This window comes from Equus caballus, chromosome X, assembly GCF_041296265.1.
Source record: "Equus caballus isolate H_3958 breed thoroughbred chromosome X, TB-T2T, whole genome shotgun sequence".
In the NCBI taxonomy this organism is placed as follows: Eukaryota; Metazoa; Chordata; class Mammalia; order Perissodactyla; family Equidae; genus Equus; species Equus caballus.
The window spans coordinates 100098040-100118101 of record NC_091715.1 but is presented as its reverse complement, the minus strand read 5'-3'; the positions used below and the strand labels follow the sequence as shown (position 1 = coordinate 100118101).

General features: G+C 46.3%; 1 protein-coding gene across 17 annotated transcripts in view; it reads right to left on the bottom strand.

The window, feature by feature from the left end:
* ARMCX4 (armadillo repeat containing X-linked 4) overlaps positions 1–14270 on the bottom strand; it is a 35989-nt gene extending 21719 nt beyond the window's left edge. For 3 of the 17 annotated variants that reach the window (XM_070258259.1, XM_070258254.1, XM_070258258.1), the window contains exons 1-5: positions 14057–14187; positions 12680–12757; positions 12240–12323; positions 11860–11950; positions 721–907 (exon numbers count right to left, since the gene is read on the bottom strand). Coding sequence is in view for 7 of the 17 variants with exons in the window: in XM_023634335.2 (XP_023490103.1) it covers positions 3445–11364 (7920 nt within the window). In the remaining 10 variants the exon portion in view is untranslated. Of the gene's footprint in view, positions 1–720; positions 908–3100; positions 11510–11859; positions 11951–12239; positions 12324–12667; positions 12758–12977; positions 13093–14056 lie in introns of those variants that run through there. The other 14 variants (XM_070258262.1, XM_070258256.1, XM_070258260.1 and 11 more) reach the window with 11 other exon arrangements.
* Between the last annotated feature and the right edge of the window lie 5792 nt (positions 14271–20062).

Sequence of the window (20062 nt, the reverse complement as noted above, 5' to 3'; positions counted from 1 at the left end):
TTTCCTTCCTTATTAGGCCCAGCACATCCCCAGTGAGGTTACACTGTGACTTAACCCTAGATAAAGGCCCAGTGGCCAGGAGGGGAGGTGGAGGCAGATTCTGAAGGAAACATACATCATCTTACAAGGGAAAGACCTCTGTGTGTTCAAGCAAAATGAAGCTCTAGCCCTTAATAGGAAGGAGTGAGACACTTCTGAATGCTCAAGGGGTTCAGGGAAATCTCAGGATACAAGATTTTTAGGGACATCAATTCAGATGTTCCCATACCATGTGTCAGGATCCCCATTCCTTCCTAACTAGGACCCTCATCTTGGCATAGCAGATTTGACTTGGTTGGGATTTTAACATTTATTGAAGCCTGCTTTCAATAAGTCTTCAGCCTGATCTTCAGATTTTTCTATCCTCTACCTGGAAAAGATGAGGACCTCTTTATATGCTATGAATAAAGCCCTCTGGCTTTCACACATAGCTTTTAATTAATTGTTGATTAATATAATTCAGTTTTTCATTATTTTTTTTCTGAAGATCAATCAAGCTCAGCCATAGCCACCCAATTTTCCAGGCTTCTTTATATTTAATATCTCCCATATATTTCTCAAAGCTGCTACCGGGTACCAGTGAATGCATTCCCTTCCACCAGTGCCATCCCAGTTCACCAACAGTGAAAGCCCTAACAATTCCTCTGCCACCTGTTCTAGCTGCCTGTCTACTTCACCTACCACCAATGATGGGGTCCTCATTGCCAGCTGGGCAGCAGGTGATCCATCTCCAAAATGTCATCACAGTGTATGCTCTCCTGAACCACTTCTTGTACCAACTGTTGTAGGTTGGCTTCCTGGAGAGCAGACTCAGAGACAGAGTTCAGCATGAAGGGCTTTGATTAGGGAATGATCTTGGGATCAACACCTGTGGAAGGGAAAAGAACGAAGAAGGATTGGACAGAGGGAAAAGTTAAGCTCTCCCATTTGGGGCAAGAAAGCCATGTCGATCAGTCATTGGATGGGAAGTACCCCAAGAAGGGGGTATGACCTTGGGGGAGCTCTCTTAGCAACTGAAATAATAATATCTTTATTCCTGAAGGGAGATTATGGCAGCAGATTGCAGAATCCATCACAAGTTTGACATTTTTTCCACTGGAAAGTTGGTGGCCATTGAATGCTAGAATTGAGAACAGCTTTACTTTTAAAATAGTTAATAAGATTTAAATTTTCAAACATTTACAGCTTTATTTAGCATTTTCATTTATACTTTCCAAATATTTACACATAAATATGTGAGCCTCCATTTACACTTTTTCTCTAGTCCCCTGAAATGCTATTGACAGGCCTGCTTAGCCTGAATCCATCCATTTCCTTTTGGTAAATTATGCAAAAAAAAAATCCTGGTTTATTATATAAAAACCAGAAAATAGAGATAAGTAAAACATAGATAAAATCACCTATTAATCTAACACCCATAGGAAACTATTAACATTCTCAGTGTATACACCAAAGTGTATACATAGAAATAATTTAAATATATACTTTTTCCTCACAAAAAGTATAGCATGTGCTTTGGCAGCCTATTTTCCTCACTTAAAATTATATGCAGGGCCGGCCCCATGGCCAAGTGGTTAAGTTCACACGCTCCGCTTCGGAAGCCCAGGGTTTCGTGGGTTCAGATCCTGGGTGCGGACCTGGCACCGCTCATCAAGCCATGCTGAGGCGGCATCCCACATGCCACAACTAGAACGACCCACAACTAAAATATACAAGTATGTACTGAGGCGCTTTGGGGAGAAAAAGGAAAAGTAAGATCTTTAAAAAAAAGATTATATGCAGAATTTTTTCCAAGTAAATAGGTGTAGATACCCATAAACATTTTTAAGAGCTGCACAATGTGTCGATGTGCAGACATACCTTACTTTGCTTAGCCAAGTGCCTATTCTGAGACGCTTAGGTCATTCACGATTTTTCAGTCTTCAAAACAGTGAAAAGATGCACAGCCTTGTATAAGCCAATTATTTGATTATTTCCTAAGGATCAATTTCTACAAGTGGAATTACTGAGTCGAACAGCATGCACATCTTGAAGGCTTTTGAAACGTGTGTCGAAGTGGACCTCGTCCTAGTGTAGGCTCCCACCAGCACAGTTTGAGAGTGCCCCTCCCCCCACACCCTCACCGCCCTCTGGGAGAGACATGGATCTTCTCCAGTAAGGTTACCAACAGCCCTCCTGATGGTTCCGTAAAAGTCCTGCCCCAACCAACCTTATGAAAGTAATCTGATAGAAGCACTAAAAATTATTCATTCTTCTAGTATATTTTATTATTTCAAAATAGTAACTAACGTATTCACTTACATGGACACCAGAGTTGGCCAAGAAAGAGGATGTTTTCCTATCAAATGCCCCCAGGACCCCAAAAGAAAATTGTCCCTCACTGTATGCCCCCAGAATAGGTTTCAGCACTTCTTCCTTCAAAGGGCCTCTCACCTCCTCCCTCCCCTTACCACTCCCATGGCCAGCACTCAAATTTCATGCCTTTATCATCTGGTAACTTCCTAACTGGTGTTCCACTCTCCAGTGGTCACTCCTGTCCCCACCCCAACTCCGACCCATCCTGCACACAAATCAACCACATCGTTTTCTTTTCATCCTGTCATTTCTCTGGTCACGAAAGCCTTTGGGGTCTCCCAGGGCTGGAGAATAATATGCAGACACCTCGGTTTAGCAATCAGGGGTCCTCCACGAATGGGACTCACTCCAACTGCCAGACTGTATTTCCCACCACTCCCCTCCCCACACTTTGTGCTCCAGGCAGGCCAGCCTCCTCTCTGGAGCAGGATTCCCACCTCCATGCCTTTCTTCCCACCACTCCTCCCTCCTCCAATGCCCTTTTGCCCGTTATTCCCCAGTCCTTCAAGCCCAGCTTGCTTAAGTGTCCCCGCCTCTGTAAAACTTTCCCTGAGCCCTGTTGCCCACGGAAGTTTCTGCCACCCCTAAGCACTAATAGGAAGCAGCTGGCCGTGATCAGAGGCTCCTGGTTTTGTTGATATCTTCTTGTTTCCATACATCTTGTCTTTTCAAATACATCATCAACTCAAGGACAAAGACATGTCTCTTTTTTTATGCTTAAAACACACAACTTTATTGATGGCATAAAAATAAAGTCTCAAATGTATAAACATAAGTCCACACAAAGGACCAAAGATTACCTTACTTATGAAGAATCTGTTCAGTTCCTGCTCATGAAGCATACTAAAAATATCTCAATCCAGACAAAGTAAAAATCAACACATGTATTTTCAGTACAAGTTTGAATTCATTTGGTGTTCATAAAATGGTCCAACTATAGACCATCATAAGTAACATGAGTTTTGAAGTTATAATGCAATTTACAATGTGCATTACTTCCAGGCTGCAAAACCAAAATATTACTCAAATTTTTTGGAAATACAAAACTAATCAGAGTTTACTTAATAATAGCTCAACTCTTTCTTTCACCTCAGGGTCATTGTATTCTGCCGCTAAGACTCGAAGTTTCTTGGCACATGCTTTAGGCCTTTGGAATACAAAATAAAGGGAATTTTTGCTGAACTTGTCCTGGGTAAATACTTTTGCTCTTCTTTTAAAATGGTAATTTATATTTTCAAATAGAGAAAGAGCATTAAGAATATTCTCTTTTGTCTCTTTCTTGCTAAAGATATTAATCAGTGATGTTGGTGCATTAGCAATTAGCAAATCTTTTGTCATAGATGGATTTTTAGAGAAATTCAAAAGCATTCCCAAAATATGGTCTTTAGTTTCTCCACTTCCCACAGTCAACAAACGAAGAAATTCTGAAATATAATTTGTAACCATATGCTGATACTCACTGATAATAGTCAGGTGCTTTATCAATCTTAGTCCTGCCAGCTGCACATTTGAATTCAAGGGATAAGTGACGGTGTCTTCACATACTTGATTTAAGTATGTTTTAACCTTCCTATGATTTTCAGCAGCCACTGAGATGTTATTCAGTGCATTTAAAGCCTTGTGCCTAACACTGGGGTAGGGATTATTGAGCAAGCTTTCAATAATTGAGATTTTGCCTGCATTACGAATGACTTCATGGGAAAATGGATAATCAGGACTGTTATAGAGAGCATTATTGGCTATTTCATGAATAGAAGGGTCTTCAGTCATCTCAATCATGCAAATGAGTTTTTCAAGCTCTCTTGGATCCATGTTAGCTTCGCGTTTACAGCGGCAGGCCCAGGGCTGAGTTTTCTCCCCAGACCTGATCTGCTTTCTGAGCTCATCTTCAGGTGGGAAGCAGGACTCATTTTGGTATGGAAATTTCATTTCCGTCCAGATCATGGCTCCTGCCCATGACCCCATTCCTGCCCCTGGGACCATGGATGGATATGTGCCTCTTGACTCAGCTGACTTTTTGGCTTTAGTGTTAGGTGTAGATTTGTCCTCACTTCTGTTTTCATTACCATCCCGGAACCAGGACCTTTCATCAACTCCACCAGCAGCCTCAAGCTTATCCTTGATGCCAGCCTTACGCTCAAAATTGATATCTTTCTCACTCTTGGATCTGGACTCATTACTGTTCTCACTCTCAGCCCAAAACAAAGACCTTAAACTGATCTCCTCAATATCAGGGCTGGATGCTCTACTTAGCTCATCCTCATCTACATCCTCAGCCAAAGTCCAGGACCCCATGCCAGCCCTTTCCCCAGCCCCAAGCCTAGAACCTGTAGTGGTTGCATTTCCATCCCAGAGCCAAGACTCTTTCCTGGCCTCAGCCCCAGCCACAGGCCCAGCCTCAGGCCCCACACAGGAATCCATACAGGCCATCTCTTCAGATCTGATCCAGGACCCAATATTGGTCTTGTCCTTAGCCCCAAATCTGCAACTAATGATGGCCTCCTCCCCAGCCCCTGATGTGGATTCAACACTGGCCTCATTTTTAGCTCCAGGCCTGGATACAATACCAACCTCTTCCCCTCTCCAGAACCAGGACCCTGTACTAGCCTCACCCTCAGCCCCAAACCAGGATCCTTCATTGGCCTCTGTACGAGCACTGATCTGGGACCTTCCACTGGCCTGGTCCCCAGCCCTAGCCCAGGATCCTCCACTTGCCTGGTCCTCAGGCCTCAGCCTAGACCCAGCCCAGGACTTTCCACCAATCTGATCCCCAGTGCCAGCCTGGGAGCCTCCTCCACCAGCCTGACTCTCAAACCCAGTTTTGGAACAGCTAACAGCCTGATCCCTAGCCCCAACCCAGGACCTTCCACTGGCCTGACTCCCAGTGCCAGCCCAGGACCCACCACTGGACAGATCTGTCAGCCCTGAACTAGACTCTCCAACAGCCTGATTTTCAGCACCAGACCAGAACCCTCCTCCACTGGCCTGATCTTCAAAGCCAGGTTTGAGACAGCTACCAGTCTGCTCCCCAGCCCCAGCCCAAGACCCTCCACTGACCTGACTCCCAGTGTCAGCCCAGGACCCACCACTGGACTGGTTCAAGGGCCCCAGACTAGACCCTCCAACGGCCTGGCCACCAGCCCCACCCCAGGACCCTCTTGCATTGGCCTGACTCCCACTGCAAGCACAGAACCATCCACTGGACTGATCCTCAGGCCCCAGCCTGGACCCTCCACTGGCCTGGTCTTTAGTACTAGCCCAGGAATCTCCAGTGGACTGGTCCCTGGGCCCCAGCCTAGACCCTCCACCAGCCTGGTCCCTACTGTCAGCCCAAGCCCTTCTTCCACTGGCCTGATCCTCAAATCTAGGCTTTGCCCCACCACCAGCCTGATCCCCAGGTCCAGTCCAGGACCCTCCATTGGCCTGGTCCATAGCCCCAACCAAGAACCCTCCACTGGCTTGGTCCTCAGAGTCAGACCAAGACCTTCCTGTGGACTGATCTTCAGGCCCCGACCTGAACACTCTACCAGCCTGGCCACCAGCCCCAGCCAAAGACCCTTCTTCAGTAATCTGATCCTCAAATCTGGGCTTGGACCCACCAGCAGACTGATCACCAGTCCCAGCCCAGGAGCCCCCACTGGCATGGCCCATTGCTCCAACCAAGAATCCTTCATTGGCCTGGTTTCCAGTGCCAGCCCAGGATCCAACACTGGACTGGTCCACAAACCCTGGCCTAGACCCTCGACTGGCCTGTTCCCCAGCTCTAGCCCAGGACACAGCACTGGACTGGTTCTCAGGCCCCAGCCTAGACCCTCCACTGGCCTGCCCACCAGCCCCAGCCCAGGACACATTTCCACTGGCCTGATCCTCAAATCTAGGCTTGGATCCCCCTCCAGACAGATCACCAGTCCCAATCCAGCTCCCTCCACTAGCCTGGTCCACAACTCCAGCCCAGTATCCAATATTAGCCACATTCCCAGCCCTAAGTTCAGCCCAGGATCCTCCATTAGCCTGAATTCCAGCCCCATCCTGGGACCTTCCACTGACCTGTTCCTCAGCCCCAGTCCAGGACGCTCCATTGACCTGGTTCTCAGTTTCAGTCCAGGACCCTCCAATGGCCTCTTCCCCAGCCCAGGATACTCCACTGGCCTGGCCCCCAGGCCAGGAACCCTCACTGGCCTGACCTCCAGCCCAGGGCTCCCCAGTAGCCTGGTTCCCAGTAGCAGCCCAAGACCCCCCACTGGCCTGGTTCTCAGCCCCAGTCCAGGACCCTCCAATGGCCTTGCCCCCAACCTCTGCCCAAGAACCCCCACTGGGCTTGCCCCCAGCCCAGGACTCTTCACTTGCCTTATTCCCAGCCCAGATACCCCCACTGGCCTGGTCCCCAGCTCCAGCCCAGAATCCAATACTAACCTCACTCTCAGCCCTAGCCCCAGGCCAGGACTTAATGCTGACCTCATCACAAGCCCCACCCCAGGACTCAATACTGGCTTCATTCTCATCATCAGCCCAGGACATGCTATTCTCCCAGTATCCATCCCTGGCCTGAAACCTAAATTTGATCCATCGCTCAGAAGCAATCCAATCCTCAATACCAATCCCACTCCAGTAATAGTCATGGACCCTAGACTGAGTCTTTCTGCAGGCCTGAGTGTCTGTCCCACCCTCACTTTCAGACGTGGACATGGCCTTAGCCTTGGGCTTTGCATAGGCTTCATCTTCTCCTGTGGCTTCTGCCTCAGACTTAGGTATAGCCTTGTCTGCTGTCCCAGGCAAGGTCTTACTCTGGGAATGGGCCATGGACTGAGGCTGGCCAGAGTCCATCATAGCTACCCCAGCCTCTACCTTAAACTCAGCATTGAGATTGCCCCTGACCTTACTCCTGGCACCAAGCAAGGCATCAACCTGGGAATTGGCCACAGCTTGGGGCGGGGCTGAGTCTGTTGCAGCCAGCCCAGCCCCTGCCTTAGACACAGCATTGGCATTTCCCCTGACCTTCTTCCTAGCACCAGACAAGGCTTCACCTTGGGAAGTAGACACAGCCTGGGGCTGGGCAGAACCCATTGTATCTGCTCCATCCTCTGCCTTGGACACAGCATTGGGATTTCCCCAGACCCTATTCTTGGCACTAGGCAAGGCCTCACCATGAGAACCGGCCACAACTTGGGAATGAGCAGTGCCTACTGTCTGAGTCTGAGCAGAACATGTTGTATCTGGCCCAGCCCCTGCCCTAGACACAATATTAGGATTGCCCCGGACCTTATTCCCGGCACCAGGCAAGGCTTCACCTTGGGAATCAGACACAGCTTGGGGCTGGGCAAAGCCTGTCGTATCTGCCCTGGCCTCTGCCTTAAACACGGCACTGAGATTCCCCCTGACCTTATTCTTGGCACCAGGCAAAGACTCATCCTGGGAACTGGCCACAGCCTGAGGCTGAGCAGAAACTGTTTTATCTGCTTGAGGCTGGGCATTGCCCCTGACCTTTTTCTTAGTACCAAGGAAAGCCTCACCCTTTAAAATGGCCACAGCCTGGGGCTGGGCAGAGCCCACTGTATCTGCTCCAGCCTCTGCTCTAGACACAGCGTTAGGATTGCCCTGAACCTTCTTCCTGGCACCAGACAAGGTTCCACCTCGGGAATCAGACACAGCCTGGGGCTGGGCAGAGCCCATTGTATCTGGCCCAGTCTCTGCTTTAGACACAGCGTTGAGATTGCCCCGGACCTTATTCTTAGTAACAGACAAGACTTCACCCTGGGAGTTAGCCACAGCCTGGGGCTGGAGAGAGCCCACTGTATCTGGCCCAGCCCCTGCCTTAGACACAGCATTGGGATTACCCTTGACCTTATTCTTGACAGCAGGCAAGGCCTCAGCTTGGGAACTGGCCACAGCCTGGGGCTGAGCAGAACCTGTTTTGTCTGTTTGAGCCTGGGCAGAGCCTGTTATATCTGGCCCAGCCCCTGCCTTAGACACAGCATTAGGATTGCCCCTGACCTTATTCTTAGTACTAGACAAGGCTTCCCCCTGGGACCTGGCCACAGACTGGGGCTGGGCAGAGCCCACTGTATCTGGCCCAGGCCCTGTCTTTGACACTGCATTGGGATTGCCCCGGACCTTCTTCCTGGCACCAGGCAAGGCTCCACCTTGGGAATTAGACACAGTCTGGGGCTGGGCAGATCCCATTGTATCTGCTCCAGTCTCTGCCTTAGACACAGCATTGGGATTGCCCCGGACCTTCTTCCTGGCACCAGACAAGGCTTCACCTTGGGAAGTAGACACACCTTGGGGCTGGGCAGATCCCATTGTATCTGCTACAGTCTCTGCCTTAGACACAGCATTGGGATTGCCCCGGACCTTCTTCCTGGCATCAGACAAGGCTTCACCCTGGGAAGTAGACACACCTTGGGGCTGGGCAGAGCCTATTGTATCTGCTCCAGCTTCTGCTTTGGACACAGCAGTGGGATTGCCCTGGACCTTACTCCTGGCACCAGGCAAGGCTCCACCTTGGGAATTAGATACAGTCTGGGGCTGGGCAGAGCCCATTGTATCTGCTCCGGTCTCTGTGTTAGACACAGCATTGAGACTACCCCGGACCTTATTCTTGACACCAGACAAGGCTTCACCCTGGGAATTGGCCACAGCCTGGGGCTGGGCAGAGCTCATTGTATCTGTTTGAGTCTGGGCAGACCCCACTGTATCTGGCACAATTCCTGCTTTAGACACAGCTTTGGGATTGCCCCTGACCTTATTCTTAGTGCCAGACAAAGCCTCACTCTGGAAATTAGCCACAGCCTGGGGCTGGGCAGAGCCCACTTTATCTGCTCCAGCCCCTGCCTTGGACACAGCATTGAGATTGCCTCGGACCTTCTTCCTGGCACCAGGCAAGGCTTCACTTTGGGAATTAGACACAGTGTGGAGCTGAGCAGAGCCTGTTGTATCTGACCCAGCCCCAGCCTTAAACATAGTACTGGGATCGCCACTGATCTTGTTCTTAGTCCCAGGCAAAGCTTCACCCTGGGAGCTGGCCACAGCCTGGGGCTGAGCAGAGCCCATTGTATCTGTCTGAGTCTGCGTAGAGCCTATTGTATCTGACCCAGTCTCTGCCTTGGACACAGCATTGGGACCCCCCCTGACCTTATTCTTGGCACCAGGCAAGGCCTCACCCTGGGAATCGGCCATAGCTGGGGGCTGACCACAGACCCTCTGTTCTGCCTCAGCCCCTGCCCTAGGAATGGCATTAGAATCACCCCTGCCATCAACCCTGGAATCAAGCAAAGCATCAGCTTGGGTCTTGGCCCCAGCCTGAGGCTGTGCACAGATTTTTGTGTCTGTCCCGACCCCTGCCTTACACTTGCCTTTGGCTTTGCCCCGAGTCTTACCTCTAGTACTAGGTAAAGCCTCAGTCTGGCTCTTGGTGGAAGCCTGAGACTGTGTCTTTGTGTCTGTCCCAGTCCCTTCCTTAGACATGGTGTTGGCATTGCTGTTAGCCTTAATTTTGCCATCAGGCAAGGCATCGGGCTGAACATTGGTCACAGACTGAGGCTGTGCATAGGACTCAATGTCTGTCCCAGCCCCCACTTTAGACATGGCATTGAGATTGCCTCTGCTCTTATCTCTGGCATTAGGCAAGGTCTCAGCCTGGGAATTGGCCCTCACGTTTGCCTTGGCCCCTGTTTTACACATGGCATTGGAATTGCTTCTACCCTTAACCTTGGCGTCACGTATAGCCTCAGCCTGAGGACTGCTTACAGCTTGAAGCTCAGCAGCAGCCCTCATGTCAGCTCCAATCATTGCTCTAGATGTGACACTAGTATTTTCCCTGCCATCCACCTTGACACCAGATATTACCTCAGCCTGTTTCTTGGCCACAGTCTGAGGTTGTGTAGAAGCTCTCATACCTGCCCCAGCCCCTGCCTTACACATGGCATTGGTATTACTCCCAGCATCACCCCTTGCCCCAGACATGGCCTCAGCCTGGGCCTTGGCTACAATCTGAGGTTGGGCAGAAGGCCTCATGTCGGCCCCAGACCCTGCCTGAGACAAAGTTTTGCAATTCCCCTTAGCCTCAACCTCAGCACCAGGCATGTCATCATCCTGAATCTTGGCCACAGTATGAGACGGTGCACAGGACCTCACATCCACTCCAGCTTCTGTCCTGGACATGGTATTAGGATTTCCCTTATTATCAATTGTGGTACCACGCCTGGCTTCAGACTGAGTCTTGGCCACACTCATAGTCTCTTCCAGGGCTTTTGCCTTGGTCTCAGCCACAGTTTCAGTCTTGTTTATGGCACTCATCTTGGCCACTTCCCTGGTCACTGCCAAGGCCTTACCCTGTGTCACCATTACTCTGTTCACCTCTGTCTCTTTTTCAGCCAATATACGAGCTTCTGCTTTGGTCTGAGTCATTGCTTCTTTCTTGGTCTCTGCCCTGGCAACCAATGTCCAAGCTTTAGCTTTGGTCTGGGTCACTGCCTCCTTCTTGACTACTCTCCCAGCCTCAGAGTCAGTTTGGGTTACTGCCTCTTTCATGGCCACTTCCTTGGCTTTGGCCTTGGCCTCAGTCAGAGTCACTAGCTCTGTCATGACCACTGTTCCGACTACTGTTTTGGCCTCAGATTGGGTCTCTGTCTCCACCCCAGCCATTGCCTCGGCCTGAAATCTGGCTTTGGGTCTGGCTTTAGCAGTGGCTTTAGTCCCTACTTCAGGTCCAACCCCACCTCCTTCTCCAGTTTCTGCTCCAGACTTGGACTTGGGTCTAGTCTCAATCTCTGTCTTAGTCATGGCTTCACTCACGGCCAAGGTCTGGTTCTGCACACCAACCACAGTCTCCATCTTGACTCTGGACCCATTTCTGGCAAGTCTCCTCACACTCTGGGCTCTTCCCTTGGTTAATCTGTAAATGTAGTAGCAGGTACCAGCCCAGATCACCAGTCCTGCAGCCACCCAGCCCACTTCCTGAATGCGACCCATGTAATCACCCCTCCTGAAGGCACGAACAAGGTACAGGGGGGCTCAATCAGGCTGGGGAAAGAGGGTAGTAGGTCTGGGTGTAGGCCTGTGAGGGTGTTGGTCTTCAGCAACTCAAAGGCCACTACGGCTGCCACTGGAGGTGGACCTAGAAGTGGAGGAAGGAAATGGACTAAAATTTCTCTTCTAATTCTGTGCATCATACAGATAGATACACAGAAGGACAGGAAAGCGTAGAAATGATGCGCTTGGTGGAAGAAAAGGATGGTTAGCAAACTCTCTCTCCATCCATTTATTTTATCCCTTCCCCATCTTCCCCAGTGCCTCAAAATTTTCCCCCTAGGTACTTCCGTACACATTTCCTTACACCAAAAGAACAGTGGATAGGATAGTGAGAGGGCTGACTATGAATAGGAGAGACTGAGAAGCCCTCAGACCATGATTTTTACTGGACCTACTTTGGTCACCACTCCCACAGGCCCCCACCCTCATACCAACCTGTAATGATGGATGCAGTTCCCTCCTCTTTCCTTCTCTTGATTGGTGACACACCCTAAAGTAGATCTATAAACTCACGAGATCTGCGGACCTAGAGACAGACAGACAGACTGATGAAGGGACAGATGGGAGTGGAGATTTTGTTCTTGATGTGACAGGCATATTATTAGCAAACTACCTCTCTATCCCCCTCAGATCACCCCACTCCCTGTACCAAAATAAAGGTGAGGGTGTAGGGTAAGTGACAGGAATGGCGGGCAAGATGGCTGAGAAAGGGAGAGGCTGAGGATCCTCCAGACTAGACACTGGCCCTACTGGATGCATGCTGGTCTCCACCAACACACCCCAGAGGCCTACTCAGGCAGTCCTCATCTTCTTACCCGTCTCTACAGATCAGGGGCAATTTCTTCCTTATTTGTTTGCTTTCAGTGATCTCAAGCCCTACAGCAGACCTGCAGGTAGATCTATGGACAAGTAAACAAACAGGAGGTTAAGAGACCGAGTCCTTCGTAGAACAGACAGGCACCCTGATCCCCGACCCCAGTAGCTGCCTTGCCAGAGCCCATGTCCAGTTTGCTAATGTGTCCCATCTTGTGGTCCCCCCCCAAGTCTTCTCTCAGTCACACTTCAGCCTACCTTTACCCCAACATTCCTACTGTTTCCTGCCCTGAAATTGGTAGGGAGTATGGTAACACTGTGGAAACCCGGCAGAGTATAGGAGAGGCAGAAGTACCCTTCACTGAGATCCTCTCAAGTCTCTGCCACCTTCTGTGCCCACCCTCTTCTGTCGTCCCCAGGCACTGCCCACCTTCACACCAACCTTCATGGTTCCAGGCCAGTCTCCCCCTTTCCCTTGCTTCCACTGGTAAACAGCCCTACGGTAGGCCCATGGGAAGAACTAGGAACAAACAGAGAAAAAGGAGAAGGTGAGTGTTGAGTGCTTGTGACATCCCAGCATCTAAGACACAGGTCCTAGTGTCTGTCTTACTGGATTTAAAGACCCACTCATAGGCAGGCAGAACCTGGGGCTTCCCCAGCACTGAACCGGGCAGGGTGGGAAAGGGAGGCAGGAAAAATAAAGGGGGGGTGGAGACAGAGGCAAATTGTTTTAAAACAACCTGTAGGATTCTAGAGCTTCTCCCAAAAGTCCATTATTTCCTTCACCAAGATGATCAGACAGGCGGGAGGAATCTGGAAAACTGGAAAACTGCGAGATAGATGGAGGCCCCCAGATCCCATACTCTAGATTCATAGCCTACTGCCATCCACTTCCCCTTAAACCAATTCATAGGCGTCTCCAGCAGATGAGACAAGGTGTGGGGGAAGGCTTTTGCTTCTGCAAAATCACTATCCTTCCCTTGCAAAGGCTATCTCAAAAAAAATAGTAATGTTCTTTGATACAACAATTTGTACTTTCTCAACATTATCTGAAGTGCAAATAACAGCATCTGTAGCAAAGTTCGCTGTCTTTATTGGTCTTCAACACAATTTAAGTGAAAAATCCGAAGCTCGGTAAGTAAACGCAGTTTAGGGAAAGTCCCCTAGCCAGCCCCGCCCCATATCCCGAGCCTCGGCGCCTAAGTTCCTGTCATAGAGAATTCACATAGAACTTCAACAGTTCACAGACAGGGCCCGTGCTCACACTAACCTCCACAGATCCTGTGCAGTTTTCTCCTCTCTTTCTTCCCTCGCCTCGCAACAAACAGTGCCACACCGAACTACTGTCCGTCAGACAGGAGAGAGTAAAGGCACTGACTGCTTGGACCATCACCCAGGACACAGATCCCAATACACGCCCTTCTGGATTCAGGAACCAGGTTATCAAACGTCCCTCCCCGCATTCCAACATGCCACCCCCACCATCCCGCCGTCCAGTCCCCAAGGCCCACCATTTTCTCCGCAAACGCCACTGTGGCATGTCCCTTCCACTGAAATGAGCAGGAAGCTGAGTAGACTTGTGAGGTCAGCGATTAGAGTCAGAGAGAGATACAATCTCTGTATTTCCCTCTTGAGACTCTCCCCTCCAGCATCCGCCCGGTCAAAGCCCTGCACAGACGTAGGCAGGGGGAGGGGAGCTCGGGAGAATCAGGGGCGAAGGCTCCTAGAACTTGAGCCCGCTTAGTCCCCGACCCCCGGACCACTAACAGGGTCGGCCGTCCGCTGCCGCGCTGGCCTCGGCGGGCGCCCGGACGCTTACCTGCTCCGCTTCCCGGGCCTGATGCCAGCCCGCCGTGCGCAGGGCAGCGGGGAGCTGGTACCCAGACGGGAGTGACGACTGCTCCGAAGGCTGCGTCGCTCTGCAGCTCCCGGTCACGTGAGGGCCCCGCGTCACCGCCGAGCTCTCCCTCCTTCCCACACCCCCACCGGCCGGCCGGCGGGCCGGCGGGGAGTTCAACAGGAGCCCCCTCGCCACCTCCGCACATACGACTTCCTCCACCACCCGTCTGTGCACGAGGCCCCAGCGCGCAGCGCCCTGTCACTCAGCTCGGTCCTCTCCAATCTGAGGGCCCCCAAGTGGCCTCACCGCCCTGTGGTTGGGGTCTGCCCTTCTCTGGTTACCAGGGAGGGTCTGCATCTCACTCACCCCCAGGTCTTAGCTCCAAGCTTTCTGCTGCTATTTTGAGGAATTCTCTCTTTCTTAGGCTATAAGACCAAAGCTCACCATCGGGTACCTTGCTGCGTCAAAATGAGCTGGGGAAGGGATGTCAGGAAAGAAAGTAGAGAGTGCATGTAGAGGCTTAACTTTCTTATGTTCCTTTTTCTTTTCTTTTAGCATCGCATTCAATGTTTTTGTAGTTGGGAAATGCAGCCAAGCCATTTTCATTCAACACTGAAAAATTATGTGGTAAAGATAACAAAAGACTCATTTGTTTACAGTGTTTTTTGCCACATTAAAAAATGTTTTCTAGTTGCTATAAACTATTTCACAGCTTTCAAAACAGACTAGTAATTGTTGACATTTTAAACACAAAATTTTGCTATACGAGACCGCACGTTTTCAATGTGATCTGTAAGTTAATCTTTGGAAAGACATTCAGTTTTCTAATCTTGGCAGTTTTCCACAAGTGATTTACAACCTTTTGAAGTTCTGGCTGAACTTATGACCTCATGTCAGATGTCTGAGAACTTCGTAGATGATGCATCTTCCAGCGGAGACAGTGGTGCGGGTCTGTGGGTGACTGTGAATCCTTGCAGCACCCCTGAGATCCATGTCATTTTTCCCTCACAAAAAGCACAGTTTACAGGATCCCAAGCAGTCACCAGGAGAAAGAAGCCTTTTCATTCCCTGCCTTGTCACAATTTCACTGCACCCCGAGCCCCTCAGAATAATCCCAGAACTCAGGAACAAAGTATGCAGAAATTAGTCCCCAGACATCCAGCTGTTCCGGCTGGGGAGTTACTCTAAATATAGACCCTTCAGGCAGCCTCTTTGTTAGAACGTTGAAATATGACACCCAGCAGGAAGCTCCCTGGGTGAGGGGCCCCTGCGTGCAGGAGGCCCTTTCAGGAGGAGCCAGAGAGCCCAGAGAGCCATAGAACCTCACTAATGGCTTTTCAGAACTCAATTGCCCGTGACCAGCTTCTGTTCTCCACTAAATAGAAAGATTCAGATATTGGTTACATAAACATTTAAAACTTTAAGGTAAACAAACAAAAAAACCATAAGCATGAGATGTCAGAAGGCTAATTTGTAAAAACTCTTACAATCATTAATAAAATGATAACAACCCGATAGAAAAAGGTGCCAAAGACATGAATGGATTTGTTCACAGGAAAGAAATACAAATGACCAATAAACATACAAAAAGATGCTCAACTTCAAAGAAATGCAAATCAAAACAACTATGTCTTACCGTTTCACCTAGGAGTTTATCAAAATTTAGAAATTTGATAACATTGTTGACTGGTTTGTGGAGAAACGGGCACTCCCACACTGTTGGAAGCAGATACTCTGATGCAACCTTTTTATGGAGGGCAATTTGGCAAATTCTATTAAACAATAATTATAATATCTCACGAATTCTTTGACCCAGCAATTCTATTCCTAGGAATTTGGCAAGGCTATATACCAACACAGTTTCACATAAAACAACTTTTTAAAATCTTTATATACTTACATATCTATTGTACTACCTGTAAAGTTTTTAAAAACTGACACACGGTGCCGGCCCGTGGCCAAGTGGTTAAGTTCCAGCGCTCCTCTTCGGGGCCAGGGTTTCGGTGGTTCGGATCCTGGGCGTGGACATGGCACTGCTCGTCAGGCCGTGCTCAGGGAGCATCCCACATGCCACAACCAGAGGGACCTTCAACTAGAATATACAACCGTGTACTGGGGGGCTTTGGAGAGTAGAAGAAGGAAAAGAAACAAAAGAAGAAGATTGGCAACAGTTGTTAGCTTAGGTGCCAATCTTTAAAAAAAAAAACTGAAACATGAAATGTCCATCGACAGGGGAAAGATTAAATACATTATGTTAAATTTATACAATAAGGCTGATTAAAAAAAGATTTAGCTCTATGTATCCTGATGGAAAGATACTTAGGGCATTTTATTATTTGCTGTTTATTTTCTGTAATTACACACAAATTTCATGAGAATACATTCTAGGATAGGATTCAAACTCAGAAGCACTAGTGCTGGTTTGACTCCACTATCCTCATCCAAAGTACAATTATCCTCCTTTGTTATAAATTTGTTGTTAAATGCTTTTCTGTACATTATATACACATACACGACTTATGAAAATATATAAACGGGATCATATTTAACATACTGTTTTGCAACTTTTTTTTCACTTAAACTTATATCTCAGAGAACTCTTCATGCCAGTACATTTAAAGCTGCTTTGTTCTTTTTCTACATACTATTCCATAGCTTGGTTATACTATTGTTTATTTAATCCCATTCCACCACCACCCCTTGCCGATTGATGAACTAAAGTTGTTCTGGATCTGGGGCTAAGAAAAACAAGGCTACAATGAAGAACCCGGTGCATACAGCTTTGCCCACAAGGGGAAAAATTTCCTTAGGATATTCTACTATAAATAGAATTGTTCAGCTAAGGGTATGAAATTTTATACATTTGATACCGCCCAAAGAAGGGTATGAGCTTTTGTATAGTTAATGGATAGACCACCAAATTGCCCTCCAAGAGGCTGGGCAATTTCCACTCCTGTCAAGCACGTGACAGGACCCCCTTCTCCATGTTCTCATGCACACTGTAAATTAGCAATTAGTGCCAATCTAAGAGATAAAAAAAGGTATGAGATCATCCTTTTAACTCACATTTTCCTAAATATCTATAAGTTTGAGCATCATGTCATATGCCTATTAGTCATTTGCATTTTTTCTCTAAGAATTAGTTAATATCCTTTCAATATTTTTCTATTCAGCAGTATTTTTCTCACTGATCTGTAGTTCCTTATGCATATCTACATAATATTTTTCTGCTATATAGGTTACACATATAGTCTCCCAATCTGTCACTGACATCTTAATTTTATGATATTTTTTATACTCAGAATTTTTACATTTTGATGTAGTCAAATATATTAACTTCTTCCTGTATGGCTTCTGGATTCTGTATATATATATACAGACATACATATACATATATATATATCTCATGTACATGTGTATATATGTATGTACAATACATATGTATCTGCGTATATATGTATTCAAATGTATGGCCAAATTCCAGTACTATTCATATAACAGTCCAGCACTCCTCAACTAATTCAAAAAGCTGACTTATCAAGTGTTAAATTCTCACTTATGCTCAGATATGTTTCATGGATTGACTTTTCTGTTCCACTGACGTATGTATATATGACTGTCTCAATAGCATGCTTTTAATTGGTACAGCTTTGTAGCAAGTTTTGGTATCCTTCATTGCTCCACTTTATCAAACTATTTTTGGATATGCTTGGGCATTTCAAGTAAAGTTCCAAGTTTTATTTTTAAAAAATCCTCTTGGACTTTTATTAGGATTGCATTGAATTTATAGATTAACTTGGGGAATAATTAAAATCATCATAATAAATTATTATTTTCATACAAGGTCATGTAGTATTTTTAAAATTTATTCACATCTTCTTTTGTGCCCTTCAATAAAATCGTACAGTTTTCTCCATGTAGATTTCACATGTTTCTTATTCCCAAATATTTCATAGTTTTTGTTAATATTGAGAATGGTGGCTTTTTGCACATAATATTCTTTCTCCATTTTTTATGAAAATAATTTCAGTTTTTATACAAATCATGCATGCTCATTACAAGAAGCAATGCAATGCAGTAAAGTACAATGAAGAAAGATAAAATATCACTCAGATTCCAGCACTGTGAAATAACCATCAAACTTTCAAAGAACAATCAAACTTCGTGGAACATTATATGTTCTTTAGATCTGAACACTTCATTCTTTCTTAAGAATATATATATTCATAATATGTGTGTGCAAATATAGATATAATATCTCCCTATTTCCTTTAATTTCTTCTGTTTTTTTCATCTCCAGTCAATGTGATTATCTCAAGCCCCTTCTCTGTCCATAATCCAACTTTTAGCAATGTTTTTCTACTTCAGCTGTTTATAATTTATTACTTCTATGGTAATGTTATTTGGGCCTAATTGGTTTCTTAGTTTGCAGTCTTCCTTTTTATCTAATTCTGCTGTTTATCATCTCATCTTTGAGCTCTTTTTTTATTAAATCTATACTCTTATTAAGTTCTTCTATAGCTTAAAGTACTTGGAAATTTCCTTCTGTGCTTTGAGGTATGTTTTCTTCTTGTTTAGGTTCTTTGTCTTTCTCATAATCTATCTTATGTGGCTTCTGAGGGGCTGGGCAAGGTTAAGAACCTGGCCACCCTGTACCACTATGCTCAGTGCTGGAATCTCCTTTTCTTTACTTGCCTGTGACTTTTTGAAGTTTGTGTAATTGAAATGTGCCCTATTCTTTCTTCGATTGCTGATGATGACCCCCACTCCACACCCACTGATTTTTTGCTCCGTTTTTCTTTTTTTGCATTTTGTTAAGTATTAGGAAAGATTCTGTGAGGCGGTGTCTTTTCCTCTATTCCAGCACAGAAGCTTCTTCTAATCCATTTTCTAGCTGTTCATTTTTGGTGCAAGATAACAGGCCACCATAGTAATCTTTATTAATAGTTTTAAAAGTTTGTCAGTTCATTCTCTCTGATCTTCTAGAGAGACAATTGTGTTGTCAGTAAATGACAGCTTAATATTTTTCCTTTCTGCTATTTTATACTGCTTATTTCTTCTTTTTGGCTTATGCACGGAACAAGAACTTCAGAATAATGTTGAATAGTAAAGGTGATAACAGACATCTTTATAGTCAGGGTCTAGCTCCTGACTATAATGGGAATACTTAGTGTTTCATCAAGCACAATGTTTCTGTACATCTCTGCCACAAACTCTTTGCCAAGTTAAGGAAACTTCCTCCATTCTTAGAATGCTACGGGTTGTTATCAGTAATGGATGTTTAATTTCAACAAATCATTTTATAGCACCAATTAGGATGATCATATTTTTATATGATTTTAATATTATTTTAATATAGTGCATTACAATAAAACTGTTCAAATATTGAACCACACTTGAATCCTTGGGATAAATCTCACATGATGATGGCTATTTTTTAATACCGTGCTCGATTTCAATTTGCTTATATTTGATTTCCCATTTTTGCACGTTTGTTGATGAAATCAGTTCATAGGTTTCTTTTTTGTGCACCATCCTTTTCCAATTTTTGGTATTAGGATTATACTAGCCCTATAAAATGAATTGTCAAGTTTTCTATGTTCTGAAAATAGTTTATATAATAAGAGAATTTTCTACACATTGAAGATTGGAAGAACTTTGCTAGAAAATGTCTGAGAACAGTAAATGTCTTTTTTTCCTTTTGTTTTTTTTTTTAAGCAGTAGCTCTTTAACTATCTTTTAACATTCTTCCTTGGTTATTTGTTTATTCAAGTTTTCTACTTCTTCTTGAGCCAATTTTGATAAGATATTTTCTTAAAATATCATCCATTTTGTCTGAAATTTCAAATTTAGTGGTAAAAAATGTGATGTGTTTTCCTGTATTTTTTCCAAATGTCTTCTGTGTTTGTAATTATGATTCCCAGTGTTGTTTATTTTCTCTTTTTTTTTTCTTGATCAGATTTGCAAACTTTTTTTCTCAAAGAA